Source organism: Elaeis guineensis, chromosome 8 (assembly GCF_000442705.2).
Source record: "Elaeis guineensis isolate ETL-2024a chromosome 8, EG11, whole genome shotgun sequence".
Classification (NCBI taxonomy): domain Eukaryota; kingdom Viridiplantae; phylum Streptophyta; class Magnoliopsida; order Arecales; family Arecaceae; genus Elaeis; species Elaeis guineensis.
The window spans coordinates 135,977,754-136,000,617 of record NC_026000.2 but is presented as its reverse complement, the minus strand read 5'-3'; the positions used below and the strand labels follow the sequence as shown (position 1 = coordinate 136,000,617).

The 22,864-nt window shown below is 37.0% G+C and overlaps 1 protein-coding gene across 4 annotated transcripts; it reads left to right on the top strand.

Annotated features, from left to right (window-relative positions):
* Positions 1 to 10,235: 10,235 nt before the first annotated feature.
* LOC105049375 (AT-hook motif nuclear-localized protein 25) lies at positions 10,236 to 13,882 on the top strand. 4 transcript variants are annotated; one of them, XR_012134004.1, is made up of 3 exons: positions 10,236 to 12,385; positions 12,710 to 13,010; positions 13,405 to 13,882. XR_012134004.1 is itself a non-coding variant. In XM_010928997.4 (2 exons), the coding sequence occupies exon 2, from the start codon at positions 10,965 to 10,967 to the stop codon at positions 11,892 to 11,894; it is 930 nt and encodes a 309-aa protein (XP_010927299.1). In that variant the 5' UTR covers positions 10,236 to 10,560; positions 10,726 to 10,964; the 3' UTR covers positions 11,895 to 12,703. The 4 variants fall into 4 exon arrangements, 1 of the variants encoding a protein (XP_010927299.1); XR_012134006.1 differs by lacking the exon at positions 12,710 to 13,010 and having other exon boundaries at positions 13,405 to 13,878; XR_012134005.1 differs by lacking the exons at positions 12,710 to 13,010; positions 13,405 to 13,882 and adding an exon at positions 12,471 to 12,703.
* Positions 13,883 to 22,864: the final 8,982 nt, after the last annotated feature.

Genomic DNA, 22,864 nt, shown 5'->3' with positions numbered 1-22,864 from the left:
TGAGTTTACCCTGCAAAATAAATGAAATGCAACAAATGTGGTGTTAGATCCTGAATGAAAAGAAGGCAAGATTCTGATGAGTAGCCAAACAAAAAGCACAGGGACCATGGTGTTACTTTAGCAAGGTGGTTAGTTATGTGCAGCATGAACACAAGGCCAACTTTTGCTTTTCTTTGTTCAAATTCATAAAGCTGAGTAGGCCTTTCTTGTCTCAACGATCCATAAACTGTACCTTACAGGTGGCATGACTAACATTTGAGGATTTTCTTTCTTTCTGTTTTTTTTTTTTTTTTTTGAATTTAATCTAGGATGTCTATGACCGGCAAGCTGACGTCTTTGGAATAAGTCAATAACATATCTAACATTGTGTCAGATCGAGGATATTCTTACGGTGGAAATACTAATGTCGGCTAACCGGCTAGCTTGAAGAGTTAAAAATATGACCCTTCATCCACAAGGAATCTAATATTACCCTTAAGTGAAGCATAATTAAGGCCTGGGAGTCAAAAATCTGGTTGATTTCAAAAAAGTTCTTCTTGCTGAATGGTGTTGGTGACTTGACTTTAACCTTTTGATTTCTCGGTCTCACTACAAAATCAAAATCTTTTTCATCGAAAAATCCAGGATATGCCAATTAATCTGGAAAGGAACCACCAAAGCAATGAATCCCTTCTGATCGGGCATCTTCTACACCATAGTGAATGGAGAAACAATTAGATTTTGGCCTGACAAGTGGCTAATAGAGGCAACCATGGCTTCCTTGTCCCCTAACGTCTACTCTGCATGCAATTGTAAGGATGAGAAGGTCACCCATCTTTAATCCTAGGACTCCAGACCATGGAACCTTTCACTGTCTCTCCCTCTCAACCAATCTCAAGTGTATGAGTTAATTGAGCTATTAAACTTACTACAATCAGTTGTGGCGAATAACAATTCTGATGTCCCAAATTCATGTTGGACTACGTTAAAAATGTTCTCAGTCAAATCCATTTATAAATTCATCAACTGCATAGGACTAGCATGTCTCCCTAAAAAGATAAAGTTTTTTCTTTGGCTGTCACACTGGGGAAGTTCTTGCAGGGAAAAAGGGATGGCTGGTTGGTAATTGTTGTCCCCTCTACCCTTCTTTTTTCAGAAAACATTTTTTTTGAGAAAACATTGATCATATCCTATCTTGATACTTTGTAGGTTTGCCGGGAAACTTTGGAACGCTGCTAAACTTACAACAGGTGTCACCTCTCGACTTCAACCCTTCAAACTGATCTGGATCAAAATAAGAAAAAAGCGATAAAGCTGTTTTCAATCTTCTTGTATTTGGTTCGGATAATTGGAGGGTGGATAGATGTGGGTGGAAAGATGGATTGCATCCATCAACTGTTTGATTCAAAAAGTTAAAGAAAGAATGAGCGAAAAAGTAGGAGTTATTCATTCACCCTGGCCCACCAATTTGTATCCTCTCAATTTAGGAGGATGCAAGAAAGGATGGATAAAGCATTGATAAATAGATTTTTGCATAAATAAAATTACTCCTCATTAATTTTTTTGATAAAAATATAATATTTTTTTTTACTTTTTTATTCATATTATTTATATATATATTTATATATACTATTAATCATATATTATTAAATTTTATTATTAATTATTTTAATTTTAGTACATAATTTTGATAATAATAATTAATTAATTAGAATTTTTTCTATTCCTCTATTTTTATTTTCTATTTTTTGGTTAACTATTTGTATAATATTATTTAATTATTTAAATTTAATTATAAATTAATTAATTAATATATAATTGATATATATAATTAATTCAATAATAATTAGTTTATAAAATTATTTTGTTAAATATAAATTAAATATTTATATAATTTTGATATAATTATAGATTATAATGATTATAAGTTTATATATTATTTATTTCTTTGATATCAATAAGTGTTATAAATTAATAATAGTAATATTTTTATTAAAGGATAATCTAATAAAAATATCATCCATTCTTCCTTTCATTCCTCCCAAACCAAACATAGGAGAAAATTATTTCCATCCATCCATCTTTTTTTCACCAAATATATGAAATGATAGATGGAACATCTACAGAGCTGGATGGAAGATCTTCCATCCATCCTCTCCCTCACACATCCATCATTTTCGTTCTTCCATCCATCCTTTGCCTTATACATCCATCATCTTCGATCTATCCTCATCTATCCATCATCCTTCATCCATCATTTCTTCGATCCATCTTTCATACCAAATAGAGGATAAGTGTTCTAATTTTTTAGTATATCTGGAAACAAATAGATAGACAGACAGACAGATATATAGATTAGACAGGTAAATAGATATATAGATAGATGGATAGTGAAAGAGAGAGAGAGGGGGAGATTTAATATTTGGTGAAGTACTGTCAATAGATTAATCGAGATTCCCTTTCCAAATGTCTCCTAATGTGATGTTTAAATATTGAGAGCTAAAACCTATATAAGAGAATCTCTCTCCGTAAGCAAGTTCCTATCTGTTTGTGGTTTGGCCGGGTTAATTAAATGTTATGCTTCCCCGTATATGCAAAAGAATTTGCGAATTCATCAATTAGGAAACTAAGAAAGAATGCACAAAAGCATTAATGGAACTATCAGAGAAGATAAAAGATAGTAACGATGCATTCACTTGTAGCAATACCAAAGAAAATATCATGTACATGAAAGCTCGCCAGCCTCAGCTAACCCATGCAAAAAATAGTGCTGCAATACCTTTTAAGGCATTCTAGCCACCATCCTCTTTCAACAATAGGAATTCTTGCTTACTAGATTGGCATACACTGGAGGGAGCGCTCGCTTGCTGATTGTTTTGTCAACTTATGTAAACACCAAGAGGTTGTCACAAATGATCTATATGCAAGAAATTGTGATGATCATGTTATTTTTGTGGTGATCATATCAAAATACCTATCAAATCTTTGGATTGATTGCTTTTGTAAAACTGGACTCTCACTTCTTCCTTAGCCAACCTCAAGAAGATGCGTATAAAGCTCAAATCATGCCCCTGAGTAAAAATAATTGTCGTCAGCTTGATCCACGTGTAATAACCAAAAATTGATTAGTCTCTTAGACGTGTAGGACTTCACTCCCCCCCTCTAAATAAGTTCTTAAAAATTATTCTCTCATTCTCTTTGTTCTTCACTTTTTGATTTAAGCATCGAAAAGTCCTCACTGAAAAATACCTCAGTCAGGACTTTTTACATATCCTTGGAGTCAGTCTCCGCTCAACCTCATCGCCTCGATCGCTAGGATAACCTCCAACCTCGAACGTGAGATTTTGGCAGCAACACTTATATTTCTGCTTTTTATATCGGTATGTCTTCGCAAATCCAAACGTTATCTATGCTTAATCAGTTTGTTGCCTTGAACTATTGACGTTATTATAATTGTCCTTGGCTGTGAACATGGGAGACCTTAGTGTATCACAGATGCCTACTAAATAAATTCCGGACATGGTGGTTGTGCAAAAAGACAGAAATCTTCTTGACACTTTCATAGTAGCATACAAATTTTCAGCTACTTCGTAGGTGAGTTAGGGTGCAATAGAGGCATCTCTGATGCCTAAACTGTTCGGTGCTTAATATGCTTGCTTTGGACTCGCAGTAATGATGAAAGGGCCTCTCAACTGTGACAGGCTAAGGCCTTAAATGAACTTTGCTTGCTATGTTCATCTGCTACATTATCATGCACGTCAGATGGTGCCACATATTTAAGAAGAAACAGGCCCACTTAACAAGTCGTGAGCATCTTGATGTTATCAGTCATTTTTCTTTTTTGTTTTTTTTTTTTCAAGAGCTCGAAGGTTATTCATCATCTGATGACTGGTGTGGGAGGCAAAAATACAGATCATCCACCTCTTTTGTGTTATTTGCTAAATAATCTGCTACTTAGTTCACTTCTCAATATCCATGCTGGAATGAACAATGCTGAAAAAACCTGAGATAATTTCCTTTATGTAACGTAATGGTTGTACTGTGCATGGTACAGTACAGAATATATACATATTAAAACCTTGGCTCTTCTGAAATACTAGCTCTCTTCTGTCTCAGTCACTTCCTTCCAAATCTCATGATACTTTCTTCAATTACATATCAACCATGGGCTGTGAACAGACTTGGCAAGAAGGATGAAGAGGTTGGAGAGGGATCTCAGTAGGTTATAGATCATGCAATCCTAAAATTTTCAAGATACTGGAAAACATCATACCCGTATGCTTGGATAAAATGAAAATTATGATAATTTGGTGACAGTGCATTATTGCCTGTCCACCACCATCATCAATTATGCTAATGTTTATATACAAGATCTGTCTATAATTTTTGTATCATCAAAAGCCCCACCATTTTGTAGTTGTCCAATCTGCCTGAAATGATGGATCCTTAGTTCTCTTGCTTCACATTGTAGTCAAGAGGGTTTCCATGATAGATAGATCAACAAATGTCTCCTCATAGAAGTTCAAATAACATCAAGGAGAAATCACAACAGCATCCATTGTCCAAACCTCTTCTTTTCCATTTAATTTCATTTTCTGCCGAAGGATTTAGCTCTTCGGGCATTTGCATCATGTGTTGGATAGCAATTTTTTTCCCCGGACCAACCAACCTGCTTCAACTCATCCAAAATGAATGGATTTGGGTGGTTGGTTATTTAATGTTATCAATTACATGTTCACCTAGAGACCAACCTAATTATAAGTCATGTTTCGGTTTGCGCTCTGGACTCAATCAATCACCATTACTTAATCAAGCCTTTTAAACAAGTAGTAATGGTGTAGTAGGTGACCCTAATTGAGACTTCATCCAGATGATTAGAGAGGTTGCATGATTCGTGATTAGAAGTGAACCAAACATATGCATTGATTTGCCATGTTCTCCTCCACCTCAATTTCCTCCCTTGCACCCTATCTCTCCCTCTCTCTCATGTTGCATCTCATTTTATTTTGATATTCGATCCAAATTACCTTCCTCATGGCCTTATATATTTTCATTTTAACAATGTACAATTTACTATCAGAAAAAAATATATCATTGATAAGGGAAGTTCTAATTGAATTGATGATGACTTGCAGATGAGCTAATGTAAGATAAATGAGTTGGCTTGAAACATGTTCTAACCTTGTCATGAGGGTTTTTTGACCCAACCCTTGCTACACCCTACAGCTCCTCTACATAGGTTTTGGGTCCCATTTGTGAGCTTCTCACTTGACATGTCCCTAGGGTTTCTCTATCTAGATTGGCATCGCCGTGTGACCATGAAGCCCGAGCACATCTTGGACGACCAAGCTAACTCACTTGCAGCCCTCTGAGCCCCACAAGCCATATCCACATGGCTCTTGATGATTCCAATCTGTTATGGCACTCCACATGGCAATGGTGCCACCCAACCAGAGCTTTTGAGGCAGCTCATGGCTCTTCGATCTCCTACGTTGCATGGCTCTAAGAGTTGTAAATGAGCCGAGAATGGTCAAGAGCTTGGACCTAATCTGATGTGAAATTAATTTCTGATCTTAAATTTCAAAAGAAAGCTTGATATATTGACCATTACTTTAAATAAATTCAAGCTTAATTTTGATTCGAGCCAAACATAAATCTCCCTTGTTAGCTGGATAATGCTAAATCAAACTGAAAATAAACTCAAGTTTATATCAAAATTTGTCCAAGCTTAAACGAAAGCTTGATTTCTAATTTCAAATTTCAGTTCAAAGTTTGGTTTAGGTCTAAATTAGCATTAGATCAATCCAAAAAATAAAATAATATGTTAATTAAAACTTTAATCCAATGATTTATTATATATAAATGTAAATATATAATTTAAATATATTAGAGCCTTATTGAGCCTAGTTTCAATGAATTGCTTCGATTTTTATCTCAGCTTGAAATTAGTTTTGAACATACCTTGCTGGTTCGAGCTTGGTTTGTCTAGCTTCAATTAGAGCTTAATTTAATCTTTTCTTGAGTGGAGAAAGTCCATCATATCTAAGTTAATGTGCCAACATATGTCCTTAGATGTGCCCTTCAAGCCATCATCAGCTTTTTAAATTGAAAACTTTTAAAGCCTTTGCATCTTGATCATTTGGTGTGGCTCATTAAACTATAAGCCCATCTAATTAAATTATATATATTTTTTATTTATATGCTTTCTTGAAACTTTTAAAAGCAAACACCTCAAGATGGACCCAAGATTACATCATAGATTAAGACTGGCAATGGAAGAGGGTGCAATCATTTCTAATCTTATGGATTAAAGTATTGATCTTATTTGCATAAAAATATTAGGTATGATACTAAAGTCAGCTTGATTAAAGTAATTGAATCAGGGATCTTGTCTAGATTGGTGCAATGGATTGGATCGAGGAACACGACAATAGAAGACCATGGGAAGCACATGGGTTCCAACGCCAATGACAATAAGTGCGCTGCTTTATCTATTAAGAAATGCACAACTTTCTCCTTTGCTTTGAGCTCATAAATTAGCATATAGAAATACTACATTGGTGCCAAACTTCCAAAATAAATATTATTGTTGTTTTGTAGCCCCATGCTTCAATATTTTATTATTTCAATTATATGCACATCACCTTTTACTATTGTTAAATATTTTTTTTTTCAAAGCTTCCAATGGCAACATAAGATTATGAACAACACTATAATGACATTTTACCTGGTGGACATGATTAATAAATGCACATAGTAACTTTGGGTTCCTATCAAATAGACGTCATTCATTTGACTATAGAAGAATGACATAATTTAAGGAGCATGTTTCAATGAAAACACTAGTCTATTAACTTAAGAATTGATATATTTTTATCGGGGTTTCGACTAAGCTTAAAATTGGCACATTGTAGCCTTATACTGACCCCAAGAGGGGAGGGTAGCAATTTCAAGGGCACCCCTGCTAAATATTACCATGTGGTGGTATCACACTCATCTTAGGGTGGAATGGCAGTACGACACTCCCTCCCAATTCCTGTGTATCTTGCTCACCTCCAAAATCAATGGTTAAATCCAGTTGATAGTGCTTAATATCAGGGTGTGCAATGGTGCCATATCAAGGCCAAGTAGCCGCCTCCTTAGGAATTTGACAATAGGCTCCTTCTTTTCCTTCTCTGCCATTTTTTCCCCCCACAAAATATAAAGAATGAAACTATAAAGCTTATGTTATGAAGTCTTGTTTATTAGGATGATCATAAGATCATTTTGGCTGGAAGCACATCTATTAAAGGACAAGCATTACATATATACTAGCTAGGTTGTGGTAGGAAATATAAAAAATCAGAAAGAAATAAAAAATCTTGACCTAAAAGTTTTGATATTAACTTCTTATAATTTAGGAATGACTCTTTTTAGCTTAACTTGGGGGTCTCATGGTGTATAGGATCTTGCTAGAACAAAATAAAAGCTTCATCTAGTTTTCTTTCATAGTCTTGTGAAATCTTGTACTTTGTGACAAAGTAATCAAGACCTTTCAAAAGCAGTCATAGTACACAAAAAATAAAAAAGAAACCAGACATGCCAACAATGGGGCATAAAAAAAGGGAAGCATCTTTCAACAGTTCTCATAGAAATATTTCCCATTAGTTTTTAGAAAAGTTGTTATTTGATGCTTTAGCATCCACTTGCTCATCGAGGCTACTTAGCGTTGGAAACAATGCCAAGGTTAACCTTTATTGTTTATTTAGTTAAACCATCAAGGATTAAAAAAAGTGGTAGTGTATGATGTTAGGTATCAAGTGTTCTTGTTTCATTAATTTCTCCTAAAATAATTCTATAAGCACTTGTTTTTGATTTAAAAAAGAGCTTGAAATTTATTAACATATATACATATATATTTTATTTGATGAGCCTAAAACACTTGATATTATAGTGGAGATTTTTATATTTATATGCTCCAGATGAGTTTGTTCAAATCATCTTAAGAATTAATAAAAAAGACATTCTAATTTTATATGTCAATTTGGTTCCGACAAAGATTGAAATCTAATGCAATAAAATATCTTAATATAGATCTAAAAAAGGGAAGTTTACGAGTTAACAGAAAATAAAAAATTAGTTAGTAATAAGTGCCTTCTTATTTTCAAACGTTATTCCCTAAACAGATTATATAATGATTGGAAACGCATATAAAATACAGATAGCTGATTTAGAGTATTGGGGTTGGGTCCAAAAGAAGGCAGTCTTGTGGGTTGGTGAAGGAGCAGTTAGCATATTTGTGGCATTTTATTAATGTTATGGGTTACAAACTTTAATATATAGTTTTAACAATTTTTTTTTTTTACATTATCACCCTTGCATTTTTTTTTTCTGCCTTGTTGATTTCTTTATCAATAATAAAATATATGTTCAAGTGATGAAAATATTTATGTTGAAAGTTCAAAAAAGACATTAATTTGTTCATGTTTGGTTCAAGCACAGGTATTAATAAATCTCGGCCTATTTGGAGTACTTGGTTTAGGTTCAATTAGATAACCATGTAATTGAGATGAGCCAAATTAACCTAGATAAAAACCCATTGTTATTTTTTATTATGACCATCTTAAAAAGCTTAAATAAACAACAATTACAATAAGATTTGCTATCTATCAAGTGATGCTAGCAATCTTTTTTGGAAAGTATTACAATTAAGATCTATCAAGTTCATTGAGAATTTCTTTCCTAACAGAGATAGGAGTTGAATCCGGCAGCGGCCACCGAATCCCCAGAGATTTTTTTAAAGAAGCAGGCATCCTCGTGATGCCAGTATTATTAAAACCCTGCATATTCTTGCTTGCCACCTCTTTGCCGCAGAGCTCCAGGAAATGATGGACACGTTTCGACCAAGGATAACTCATCTCACGAACCGAATGGTGTTCCATGTTTGAGAAGATACACGGGATCCTTGGAGAGAAGGTTGGACCGAGTCCCGATGATGCGCCGTTGGGCGTCCATGTGTCTGACACTTCTCGCGCCAAGAAAACCGCGACCCATTCTTGACCATTTGATCGCACGTGACGGGATTGCTGCATGTCCAGCCCATAACCAAACTACCGGTGACCAGACCGCGGTTGGTCATACCTAACCCTAGAGCAGTTTGGTCATTTGGTCCATAACTAATCTAAAATCTAATTGGTTGATCCGAGGATCTTGCTTTGTGGGTCGCATGAGCTAACAGGGGTCAGCTTGAGTCCTTGACTTTGTTTTTGGTTTTCAAAATCTACGAGCGAAACCATTAAGATCTTAATGCGAGATATCAATCACAAAACATCCAAGCGGTTAAAAAAAACATTATATTAATTAAAGTTTCGAATGCCATCATGAGCTACAAGCTATCTTGGATGTTATGTAAATAAGCATCATCAAGAGGCAGTGAAAGCTAACAACCATGAATTTGCAGTAGTTTCATGCTTACAATTTTTCTTGCACTACTGAATGATCAATTCATCCCTCATACTCAAGGACTTGCATTGGACACTTAAGCTAAAATTGATCTAGTGAATCAAAAGCGAGTAGTAGTTGATGAATGGCTTTCTTGAGAAATCATTGATCAATGGTTTTGATGCCATCATATAATAACATAAATATAAGATTAAGATGCTCTGACATCAATTTTTTAACTTGATATGTGTAGGTTGAATCAGAATATTATAATATATCCTGGATATAAAGAGAGCAGCAGACTTGCAGTTGGCTTCCCTTATCAAGATTGCAGTGCCTTTTACGTTAGAAGTAATACAAGTATACAACACAAAGAAAAAGATTTATTAATACAAACTTACATTTACAGAGGAGGCTATGTACTGATGTACTCCTAGTAAAAGACAACGGTGCCCATATGAATGGTCCAGTGACCTACCCCAGTCCTCACCCAGTCCAAAGAGCCACACAGCTAAACGAACATAAGCCTTGTCGGTCCCCTAGTATTGTTATCTTCTAGCCCCTCTATTTTAAGACGGAAGCAACGCCAGCAGCGCATGTAACATCCTATGCGCCTGCTAAAATAACACCTCTAAGTCCTTATTATATGCTGCACCAAAAAAAAAAGTCCTTATTATATGTACTTTTGTACAATATAATACTAACAAAGACTATATTTTTTATATAAGTTTCCGGCATGCTTGCATACCCTTAGCATGCATTTCTCCCTGGTTTTTCTTTATTCTCTCTCTCTCTCTCTCTCTCTCTCTCTCTCTCTCTCCTCACCTCCCGACCCCCACAATACCATATGCCATCGCATCTGCTTTTAATTTTGTAATTCACAATTTAACGTCTAGTGCACAATTTCCACCGTCTCTCTCCAGTGCCCCTCCCGGATCAAACACTATTCAGACCACCCTTCTCTCTCTCTCTCTCCCCCTCCCTCCAAGAACTGCAGGGGTGGGGACTCGGTTGCACTGACCTCTGCTCTCCTGCCATGATTTGCTCATGGTGGAGTTTCTTCTTCTTTTTCTGTACTCAGTTGCATGGGTGTTTGGTTCTCCTACACTGAACTCACCTCAGATTTCGGTTCTTCTTCTTCTTTTGGAGAGGATAGGCATGGTGAGAAAGGGCCTTCTCTAGTGGTATTGGAGCTTTGTTTGAATTTGTTTTGGTCTCACCATATATCATAATAGGAATGACAAAAGGTGGCATAGAAGTCTAAGCTAATATTACCAAAAAGATCAGTCCTTTTGGTTCTGAAGTGTCTTCTATTGATGAATCCAGTGCTTGAATTGGTGTACAAGAAAGGATTGCGGAAGAATCCAAGCTATCCTCCATAAAGGATAGAGACAGAGGAAGAAGGAAAATCTCGCCTTTTGTATTGGAAGCCACTAAAGGCGATATTTTTAAGAGACGAGTGAGATTGGAAGCACTTCTCCGAGCTCCATAGCTTAGTGGGAGAGGAGGAGAAGAACAAAGAAAAGCTGGCAAGCAAGTGGTGGGAGAGAGTAGATGTGTCGGCGATGGCCGGAATGGAATCCGGCGGCGGCGGCGGCGGCGGCGGTGGCGGAGGTCCGTCTCGCTATCTCCATCACCTCCTCCACCCACCGCCGGCGCCGTCAACCCACGTCCCACCGGAGCAGTCCAAGCCCTCCCCAGAGAAGAACGTGAAGTCCTCCCCCGACAAGGGCGGCGGCGAGCCCTCCACCTCCGCCGCGGCCGAGGCGGGAGGCGAAGCGCTCGGCCCCGTACGTCGCCCCCGTGGCCGGCCACTGGGGTCGAAGAACAAGCCCAGGCCCCCCATCATCGTGACCCGCGACAACCCCAACGCCCTCCGCTCCCACGTCCTCGAGGTCTCCGGCGGGGCCGACGTCGTCGAGTGCGTCTCCGATTACGCCCGCCGGCGGGGCCGGGGCGTGTGTGTCCTCAGCGGTGGCGGAACCGTCGCCAACGTCGCGCTCCGCCAGCCCGGGGCGTCGCCACCGGGGAGCGTGGTGGCGACCCTCCGCGGCCGCTTCGAGATCCTCTCGCTCACCGGCACCGTCCTCCCGCCGCCAGCGCCTCCAGGGACTGGCGGTCTGACCGTCTTCCTCGCCGGCGGGCAAGGGCAAGTGGTCGGGGGGAGCGTGGTGGGGCCGCTGTTGGCGGCAGGGCCGGTGGTGCTGATGGCGGCGTCATTCGCGAACGCGGTGTATGAGCGGCTGCCAATCGAGGGGGACGAGGAGGCAGCGGTGCCGCCAGTGGCGCAGGGGCAGCAGCCGGCGGCCTCTCAATCTTCCGGCGTTACGGGCGGTGGTGGTGGCGGTGGCGAGGGTGGTGGAAGCGGCGGCGGTGGAGGTGGCAGCGGTGTTTCGTTCTATAACTTGGGTGCAAATATTGGGAGTTATCAGTTTCCTGGTGATGCTTATGGATGGGGTGGTGGTGGTGGTGGTGGAGTTAGACCACCCTTTTGATGATTCTAAGCTCACTCACTACTACTACGACTATTACTGCTACTACTAGTACTATCATAAGTTTCTCTCACTGGAATTAGGTGGGAGCTCTTTGCCTTTGGTTATTTTGAACTCTCATCAAGAAGAAGAAGAAGGTGATGAAAATGTCTAGGTGTAATGGTGCAGTTTGGTTGATGACAATCGTCGGAAGAGAGAGCTGGATGGATACTTTTGGTGGTAATTTAAGTGTGTACTTAAAGAAGTACTCGAAGGATTCTACAGGTGGTGCGCATTAGGCCATCATTGTGCTTATTTTGCTGGTTTTGGGATTGGAAAAGTTGATATGAAGTGAAATCGAGCATTTTGATATGGATTCGATGATTAAAAATGGGATTTTGAGTGGCTAAACTTGGGTTTTGATTTGAAGAAGAGAAGAGATATGGGTGGAAGAAGAATGGAAGAAGGAACTGGAGTGGTCAGCTTGGGGGAATGGGATTCACAGACTTCCAAAGGTCAGTAGATTCAAAGTTCATGCACACGTGTATCATTTCACATTCTTTTTCTCTTCTCTTCTCTTATCTCCTTTGTCTATCTCAGCTTTGTATGGAGTATGTAGATCTGATGTAGAGAAACGGACTTGTTCTCCTTCAACACACTATATCCATGTATACAATCCATCGTCGTTCGGCGATTCCTGAACCGGAATTATAGTGTTTACTATTAAAAGGGTCTTACAAGAGATTTTCTCTTTTAAGTCTCAGAGAGAGAGAGAGATTTTAACTTTTGTTGCATGTGGGTTGGTGATGGCCTTTTCCTTGTGTTTTGGTTTGCATCAGTTTGAACTCAGAGAGAAGTACTAGTTTGTCAGTGGGTACCTCAAAAGCGTGCTGCTTTAGCCGCTAGCTGGACCCTAGTGTTTGATGGGAGCTTGGGGAGAAAAGGTGGCAAGAATCTGCAGTCTTCTGACAGGTTCTGCCAAGCTTCCCATTTAGTGGCCAGAGGTTACAGCAGAGACCAGTGGGTTAAATCAAAAGAAGGGAGCAGTTAACATGTCATTTACTGGAGGGAGGGGAACCGACCATAAGATATTAGCAGGAGGCTATAAGATTCTCAGCATCTGCTTCAATCGTTTCCCAGGTACAATTCTCGAAAGAATGGTTTCTACGTCGGCCCCTAAGTTGCAGTAAAGAAGAAACCCCGCTTTTTAAGTCATGATGTTGCAACTTTGGAACCTTCAGGCTTTGAAATGAAACCTTCATGATAGTTGCAACTTAATTTGGTACCTCCAGCCTTTGAAATCAAACCTATACTATTACTACTACTACTACTATTTCTCTCTCTCCCCCCTTCCCCCTCTCTCTCTCTCTCTCTCTCACACGCACACACACACAAAATTTAATTTGATTTTTAAATTAATTATATACCTAGGTAATGATATATATATGTCGGTAAACCATTACATATTGCTTTGTGTTAAAAATTAGTAACTAGTTATAGCTAGAACTGATGTGGCTTGTGCTTTTGTTGTCAGGTATTCTCCAATCAGAAATTTGAAGAAAGTGATCCTAGCCCGAAATATGTCTATATATTGTTATATGTATTTGTGGTTTTCTCGACCTGTCTTGATCTATATTTTCTTCTATTTTTTAGACCTCCAATGCTATGAGTATAGATCTTGTGAGATAAAGGTCTTTATTCTGGGATACGGTGTATACAGCAGTTAGTGAAAAGAAATCTAAACTTTTTTTTTTTTTGGAGGAAAATCTAAACTAAAATTAAGTTAGCCAAGAAAATCCTCATGCATGTATTCCATTATTCATGCATGCACCTTGAGTTTGTTTAGATATTGATAGGAGATATGTATGTCTGTATGTCTCTGTGTGTAATCTTCCTTTGTTAGGATATGTACCTTTTCCTTTGGTGTCATTTTCTCTTTCTGTGGATCCTGGAATTAAGTCAGTAATTATCATTCTTCCGGCACTTTTCAGCTTTTCCTACCCATTCTCTGAGAGTTTTCCATGTTTTTAATCATCTAAGTTTTCTTTTTAAATAAAAATCTGAATTCGGTATCTTCTTTCTTTCTTTCTTTCTTTTCTTTTCTTTTCTTTTTTTTTTTTTTTTGAGGAAAGGTGTTATCTTGATAAACACATTTTTCTAAGAAAAGAGCACTGTATGTTGTAAATCCAACGTAAGCTGACTGCTTAAAATATTGTTTCATAAGAATATTTCCTGACAGGGAAACACTATAACATTGTGGTGAAAATTTTTGGAGAGCAAATCTATTGTCTGAGTGCCTTTACATAGTATAATAACTCATGTAAGGATTCATAATTGTCAGCATAGATTAGCTTAGTAGTAGTCTTCACATTCAAAAGAGACCAGAAAGACTTTGGTCTATTGATAAACACCTTTTTTGAGGGAAAAAAAACATTGCTTGTCTTAGGTCCAACATAAGTTGGCTTTTTTTCTGTTATCATTTCATAAGACTATTGCCTTTGACAAGAATATCTTTGTGAGTCTTCAATTGATAAGAATATCAGGAAGTAGGGAAACCCCACATCAATGTGGAGAAAATCTTGGTAAAGCAACTTAATTGCCTAGATGGCCTGAAAATCCACCAATATGATATGTTATCTAATTTTACTTTTATTTTTAATGTCTTGTTGCTTTTTTCTCTGTAGAAAGTGGAGGCACGATATAGTGTTTTTGAATATGCTTATATGCTACATAGCTTATGATTACAGTTGTATGAGTCGTAGAATTTTTTGTTGAAGATTGACATAAATATCTGATGAATTATGAGTTTTTGAAATCAGCTATATTCATTATAGAGATACTCAATCATGTGATATTATAAAAATTTCTTAGTCACTGAAATTTTTAAAACCTTCTCACATGTTCATGAGAGTTGAATGCTGGTACTGAGATCATGAAATTCATGCCATGAATGCTGGAATAAAGAAGAAAATGCCTGCAGTATGTCAAGAGAAATATAATAAGCTATATAAGAACTGATTTTTCCTGTTTGCAGGCACATCACATCCAACAAGCGTTTTTTATGAATTGTGGCGAACTTTTTGCTCAAATAAATTCTAGAATATTACATTGGTCACCGAACAACCAAAAGTAACATTTGAGATGTTTTATATTTAGTTTACTTTTAATCTAAACCTACATTTTATGTCTTTTTATTGATTTTTTTGAAAGGTGTAGAGGTCCCAGGAGCTGTCATGCTTCCCAACACATTGTGTATCCACTATCTGGTTTTTGATCCATAGTTTGCAAACTACCCTTTTCTAATAATTTTGTAAATATTATTATTATCATCTCATAATGTCATAAATAGTTACTCAAAAAAAAAATGATAATGTCGTAAATAGGATGAGCAATATATGGTAGCAGCGGCTTGAATCCTTATGCTAATCATTCAGCTTTCATCCATCAGTACATTTCACCATATTTCAGGTTGTGAAGAAGGAAGTCACCGAATTCCTAGAAAATGTTTGTGTTATTAGGACTGACTTCATTTTCGAGCTTAGACTTGGAAATCAGTCATTTCCTTGAACTAGACCATCTTGGGAGCGTCTGTATCACCAATATGCCTAGCTTTTCAAGCTAGTTATCCTAGACTTTTGGCAATCATTTTAGCTAATTCAATTGCTAAGAAGTTTTTCTTGAAATTTATTTCTGCATGACTCTTTTTTTAAGCCTTTGAAGGGAAGGTCTTTCTGCATGCATCATATTTAGTAACTATATCAGATGATGAGACCAACTGTTACTAGAATACCTTTCACAACATATAATTAATATGCTATTTAATAGCTTGACATAGAGGTGACCGACTTACTGTTTCAAGTCAGCATTGGGTAAAAATAACATTTCAACTACCTTACAATGAACTGCTTGGATCTTTCTTTCCCACAATGCAAGTGATTTTGTGTCCAACTACGACTCATCTCCTTAATTGACACCATGAAAGTTGAAAATATAATTTGATATGAAGCTAGATATTGCATTGATGGTTACACCATCTGTACCCATTCATCATTGCATGGGTATGCAAAAATACATGCATGCTCCATTAGGGGTTCTCGTGTTGGGAAAAAATATTGTGTTGATTCAGAAAATTTTGCAACATTTCAAGTCATATTCAGAAAATTTGGAAAGAAACTTTCATGGGTTGTAATGTTATGTTAGATCTTGTCAATCAATTTTCTTTTTAGTATGTAGACCATAATATTCAAGCTAAGTAGGTGAGTGTTGTCTCCCCAAATTGCTACTGCATGCCATTAAAATATTGATTTTTCTCCATCATATACTTTTGTATAGATTTATATGTTTATATCTGTTGTAAATGCTCTTTCAAGCTCTCCAAATATGTGGGCAACTTTATAGGAGTCTCCAATGCAAGCAGAATGAGCATATAGCAGGTAAATTGTGAGAGTCAAGTTTCATGAGTCATACCAGAATCAGCATATAGCAGGTAAATTGTGAGAGTCAAGTTTCATGAGTCATACTAGCTCCTGGTTCAAATTTATGGGCTGTGTATGAGGGAAAATTCACCATTATGTTATAGAGCATGGATCCTCTATAATGCACGGTTTGCACCATAGAATGCTGTGCAATGCTTGATGGTTGTTATTGAGAGATAGACAGCTATCGAATAAGACGGGCTTACGTGCCATAAATAGGGCATACAAATATGCAGTCCTTCATCCATTATATCACAAGTATGCCTAGATCTCTTGTAAATCAACTTAAACACTTAAGCATAATATATATAGCATTCATAATTCATGGGAACTATTTGTTTGAGTAATTTATGATATTCTTGTTTTCACCTTTTTCTCTAGTATTATTTGTTATTATTGTATCACAAGTATATGGTTTTGGTTTTCATTGGGGTTCCTGAGTCAAAGAATTTATACCTCTAGCTGTGTGATCCCTAGATCTTCAAATATTTATGGCTGATGAATCAGAAGATGGAAAAGGGAGAGCATAAGTAGGGTTTGAGTTTTCCGTTTGCCGTTTGTTTGGTTCAGTATGTGGACTACAATTAATGCTTGTTTTACCTCCCCCCTCCTTAGTATGTAGATTACAATTAGAATTTCTTGTTTTATCTTCCTATGCCTTGGTGAAATTCTTGCAACCATAGAGATATGTACATTGCCAATTTGTATGGGAAACCAACGCAATAAGATAATAAATTAAAGAAAAAAGGAGCAGATTAGAATGCTGAATAAACTTACACATAAACTGTGTCCTTCCAAATGTCTCCTGAATTATCTCACCTTCTAGTCATTCTTATAGCTCTTAATTGTTGTTTGTTTCTTGACTTTAAATAAATGGACCATGAATAGGCGGGATAAGAAATGAATGAATAACAAAATGAGCTTGGGCAAGGCTCTTATAAGATGGACTTTTCTCAAGCCACAACAATTCAAACGCATTGACACCTCTAGTGATGAACTTTGATAGCCGATTCTTCAGAGTTCAGAAGGTAGTTTACCAGCATATATCACCCGAAGAACATAAACAAAGTAAAGGCTGCTGCTTGTGAAGAGAAATCACCATCCGTACTTTTTGCTTCCATCCATTTGATTACAAATGATTCAAGTAGCCCTCCTTTTATAGGGTAAATAAAGGGGCTGTTAAAAGGTACTTGAAGGGGATGTTCCAACTGGGTGACTATATTACTTTTTTTGTTTTTTTTTTTTTCCTCAAAGCCGAGACTTTTACCTCTCAATTTTTAAACTCCAAATTTTGTTCGAACTTTAAAGAAGTTGGAACAGGCTTAATAGATCTTCTAATTTACTTCTATATAGTTTCAGTTTTGAAGCTATTCATTTTATGTTACTCTAGGACTACATCCATGTGCTTGATTTAGCTCTGGAGAGCGAGGAGAACCGAGAGGTGTCAACTAACACCGGTTTAAAATCCGAGGAAATCAAATGAAGGTGATTGGAAGAAGCAACAAGCTATCTATTTCATGTCCGAAACATTTTAAAATTGCTTTGTGGCATCTTTAGTGGAGGCCATGTTGTGAGTTTCCATTGGTCGGATTTATTATCCAGCAATGGTCGGATCCAAGATGTTTTAGATAACAAGTTTGAGGTGCACCATCATCTGCCAATAGCGTTGCCTTCTATCTTACGTCGAGCCATCTACAGGGCTTATCCTAGTAGTATATATGAAATCTATGCCTGAAACAGCAATGTCGACTTTGTAGGTGCTAAATTCTGTTGCTTCTAATGGACTGTGAGTCCTGCCTCATTTTAGAATTTTTCATCCATTTATAACTCACCCGACAGTGGATGCTCAACCCTATTCCTTCAGGTTGTCTATGAGTCATTCGTTATTTTTAGCATTGTCCATCTATTTATTTGCTAGGGCCCATGTCTCAAGACTCGAGGCAATTGGCACCACTCAGAACGGTTTCAGGGGTAGGTCCTAGTGTGAAGTACCAACCCCTTTATCTTTTTAATTATTTTCTCCAGAAGGAAGGTGTTCTACCCCACACTACTGGGAGAACCATGACCTGAAACTTTGTAGCTTTCTCACTGCTAATATCATGGTTTTTCCTCAAAAGCATCAACAACAGACTATCGGAGTAATATTATGAGACTCGGAATAATTCTGCAGGTATCATCAGAGCAGAGATGCATTGCAAACTGATACAAGTATGCGATTGTAGGAATTTTGCGCAGTGTAACAATAGTCATTAGAAAGTAATTCTTCAAGATACAATGACCTGCACTTAGAGGAACATCAACTTCTAAATATCCAAAAGTATCTTGGCACTGAGTTAACATAACTCGGATGCTTAATCAAATCATGTAAATAAAAAATTGAAACACACGCTAAGTACATCATCCATTGCTAATACCTTCTGGTAACAACAGAAGCAAGAAATCATTAAGTAAATGCTGAGTCTTAAATATTGGCCCTTGCCACCACTGTTGGACTCTCACGAGGATTACTAACATCATCCAAAGCCGCCATGTATCCTGCAATGATTACTGAACAGCAACATATTAGATTAAAAGCGGAACTGGTTATTGCATATTGTAGGGAATGATAACCGTAGACTGCTGAGTCTGGATACGCTTGCTGGTGTTTTAGTGGGAAATTTATCAAAAATTGACGCTTAAAATTAACTAAATCAGATCCCAGACGTGCATAGTGCCATATAACCTTCTAGTCTATAATCTGCTTCACATTAGCCTATTTTTGTCACGGAACGGGATCTTTTGTGATACTCAAAAAATACTGTAGGATGCTGTGCATATATTGGGATGTCCATAAAAAAAGAAACGGTTATGTGGTATTTATCTTAACTATTCAAATATCTCTAGGATTTATCTATTCCTCTTTTTCTAGTATTTTAATGAGTGTGCATAAGAGTGTGGCCATCCATTTTTGATGGACGTCTCTAAAATATGCATATTATGATACTTTTTAAGTACCATAAAGGATCCGTTTTCTTTTATTGCACAACTGACCACGTAACTCAGAAGAGAAAGGCATGCGAAGAACATTAATAGGGCTTGAGATCCATATGTACACATTGCAAGAGAAATCCAACTGAGGCCTACGAATGCACACTGGATTATTTTTACCTTAGACGTACTAGAGGATGTATCTGTCATGAGGGAAGACATGAATGGCCAAAGGATACGATGAGAACAAAGTGACTGTCTCTAATGGTAAGAGAGTAAATATTGCGAAAGGAAATATAAAATTAATTATAAAAAATATAGACTAGTTTTTTTTGACAAGTATAATGTTTAACACTATGATTCAAGAAAACCAAATTTGAAGAGAATATTACAATTGTCATCGAATTTACATGATTTATGGACTAGTTGGAGATTTAAAAAATTTCAACCAGCATCCAGGAGGGCAGGAGATCAATTGATTGCACTAATTTGTTGGAAGATCTGGAAAGAGATGAATGAAAAGATTTTTCTTAGAAAAATAGGCCCTATTTACTCTGTTCTTCAAAGAACCTTACATTCCTTTCATTTTTGGAAGCATTTGTGCCCAACAAAGATGCTCGATAGCCATGATCAGCTAAAGAAAAGGCTAGAGATGTTGGTCTACTACTATCCTTCAAATAGATTAGGATAACTCTGTCCTTCATCAAGCGGAAATTTGGGATGACTCTTCTTTGTTTTTTTGTTCACCAAAGGCAGCAAGATTAACAACTTTCTTTTTCATTTGTAAATAGCTTATGTAAAACTCTGTTCTTTCAATAAGATTGGGTGGCTGCTGCCTCCCTATTTCTCAAAAAGAAAAAAAAAAAAAAGAGAATATTACAAATGGTGGTCGAATAAGAGATGAAAAAAAGCAAATATATTCCGATCGGCAGCGATGATACAACTTAAGGCAATCCATTAGAAGCAATAAGAAGATGATGAATTGGAAGAAGAAAAGTGATGTAAGCGATGGAAAGAATGGAGCAGGCTTTCACAAGAACTGTTTTCAAATAGTCCATGTGGTATCCCTCCACAACATGGGGGGACCATTCCTGCCTACTGCACCAGTCCCTGGTCATGTTTGTGTAGCATTTGAAAATCACCAACCAGGAGATCATATCTCAGCAACCTCCACAACATCATATATATTTGTGAAACCCTTTTGCCCATGAGCATTTCTTTGCTACGTGATCATCTCTCAGCAATTGAAAATAGTAACATTTGTGCCATCTTTTTTGCACATGAGCATTGCTTCTCAAGCCTCCAGAGTCCACGGCATCTGATAGCTATTTCCCAGAAAAACTAAGCTAGATTCGGATAAAAGACAGTTCATAAAGCTTATTCCTTTCTCTCACAGGCTATACAGCAACTTTTTTTTTTTTTTTCTTGTCTTGTCGTACTACCACTATCGACATATCAATACTTTGGATTTGAACGTAGGGCATTTGTATACAAAATAGAGTGACTTCAACAACTGAGTCAGTTGTCACCCTAGTACTCTCCATCAAAGAGAATCTTGGAAGTCATATTAAAATCCTCCTTGAAGAACAATCCCCATTTACTATAAAATGGAAAATTAAATAAATCATACATCTTACACAACACATTGCTTTTCTGCAAAGGTAAAAAAAAAAAAAATAATAAAAAAAGAACTGCAAACCTGATCATGCTTAGTAATGCGCTTTATCTTAAGTTTTAATGTTAGAAAAAATAAGTGGTACCGTTTGCGGACACTAAAACACAATACAAGATACGTGTGACACCAAATTATAGAAGGAGTACAATATTATAAAACCAGCACAGCAGTAGTGTGCAATTCTTTCAAATATAAGCTGTCCTTTACAGGATTCTTGGAGAACCGCATTTCGCAACCTTCCTTTTTAAAAAAATAATATGAGTGAAATGCCTCTAAAGAGGATGATTTCAAGTCAAGCAAGGATAAGTTTTAGTACCTTCATAGCCAAATAGGAATCTACATATTGAGTCAGATATGGTTCCACAGTAAGTTTCCTCTGAAACATGATTACTATAACCAATGACACATTCAGTGTACACAAAACATCCACCCTAAAAATTGCATGAGAATCTTTATCAGGTCCCTACAAGGCTCATTCCTGGCCCACGCAGTAGCATAGCCAGCTGGTTGCCAGTTCAGTGCAATTAAAAGAAGCATGAACCAAGCAAAACAAAAATCACAATCATCTACTCATAGCAGTGTATCTATAAAGAGATCTTAAATTAAAGTTCAATAATTGTTTGTATTCGATGAATAAAGTGTTCTGATTACTCTCAAAAGGGTGTCACCTTCATCAAAGGATTTCATATCAAAGAACACACCAATCGTGTGCCATGTAAGAAAGAGGGAGATGAATAAATAAACAACCAATCCAAAGAAGTGTTCAGGTAAAATATTAGACCGGATAGAGTATGTCACGCCCCGAACCCAACATCCGGATCGAATACGTGATGGCCGCACACTCCTTAGAGCAAGCCCTAAAGAATATGCAAGGTCAAATTAAATCGTTACAACCTTATCAACCATAATATTTAATTTCAATAATAATTCATAAAACTTTCATAATTACAATTAAATTTCTTCAATTCTTTGATCAGATACTATGACACTCCTATTTATTCTTCTGTCCACCCATAAATCCAGGCCATAGCCACTCATAAGCATCTTGTAACTCTGAGAAGAAAACAAAGATAAAGGGGGGTGAGCTTTACAGCCCAGTAAGAATTTTCATATCACACCAATATAATAATATAATTTAAAATAAAAATAAGCAATAATACATAAAAGTTGACGCTCACTGTCCAAAATACTGCAAACATTTATAGATTAACTGTTTCATCAAAAGAGATGCATCATCATATGTTAATAAGAGAAACAATTTTATTCAACGATTGTTTCATGTCTTATCTTTCTATTTTCTTCTATTATCACATCATCTTTAATCCTTTTCTTTTTGGCTTTAGCTTTAGCTTTGGCTTTGGCTTTGGACTACCAGGATCATGCGACGATCTTTTATTCGGATCGATTTCTGTGATCTTCCTCGGATCGAAATATTCATGATCTTTCTCGGATCAAAGTGGCCATGATCTTTTTCGGATCAAATTATTCATGATCTTTCTCGGATCAGATTCTTCATGATCTTTCTCGGATCATATTCTTCCACACATAAGCCTGTGGGGGCTGTCCCAGGCATAAGCTCCTGGCAAACTATTCCACATGACAAGACCAGTCCAAATCATATTTCTTTTTCTTTTCATTTTTATGAAATTAAAATAATTGACTTCATTAATCAATTCAAATTTTACAATGTAATAAACATGTCATACCCATATAATCATGCCATCAATCGCTGATACATATGTATTGATATAACATACTCATGCTCAAAAATACATAAATAAATAACAGTGTCTCGGATATAACAGATTCATCGATCTCAAATCCAACGATGCAAAACCAATAATGCAAGACCAACAGTAAAATAGCATATTTATAAT

Excerpts from the sequence above, each read along its gene's own strand:
- LOC105049375 (XM_010928997.4), top strand. The coding sequence starts at position 10,965 with ATGGCCGGAATGGAATCCGGCGGCGGCGGCGGCGGCGGCGGTGGCGGA.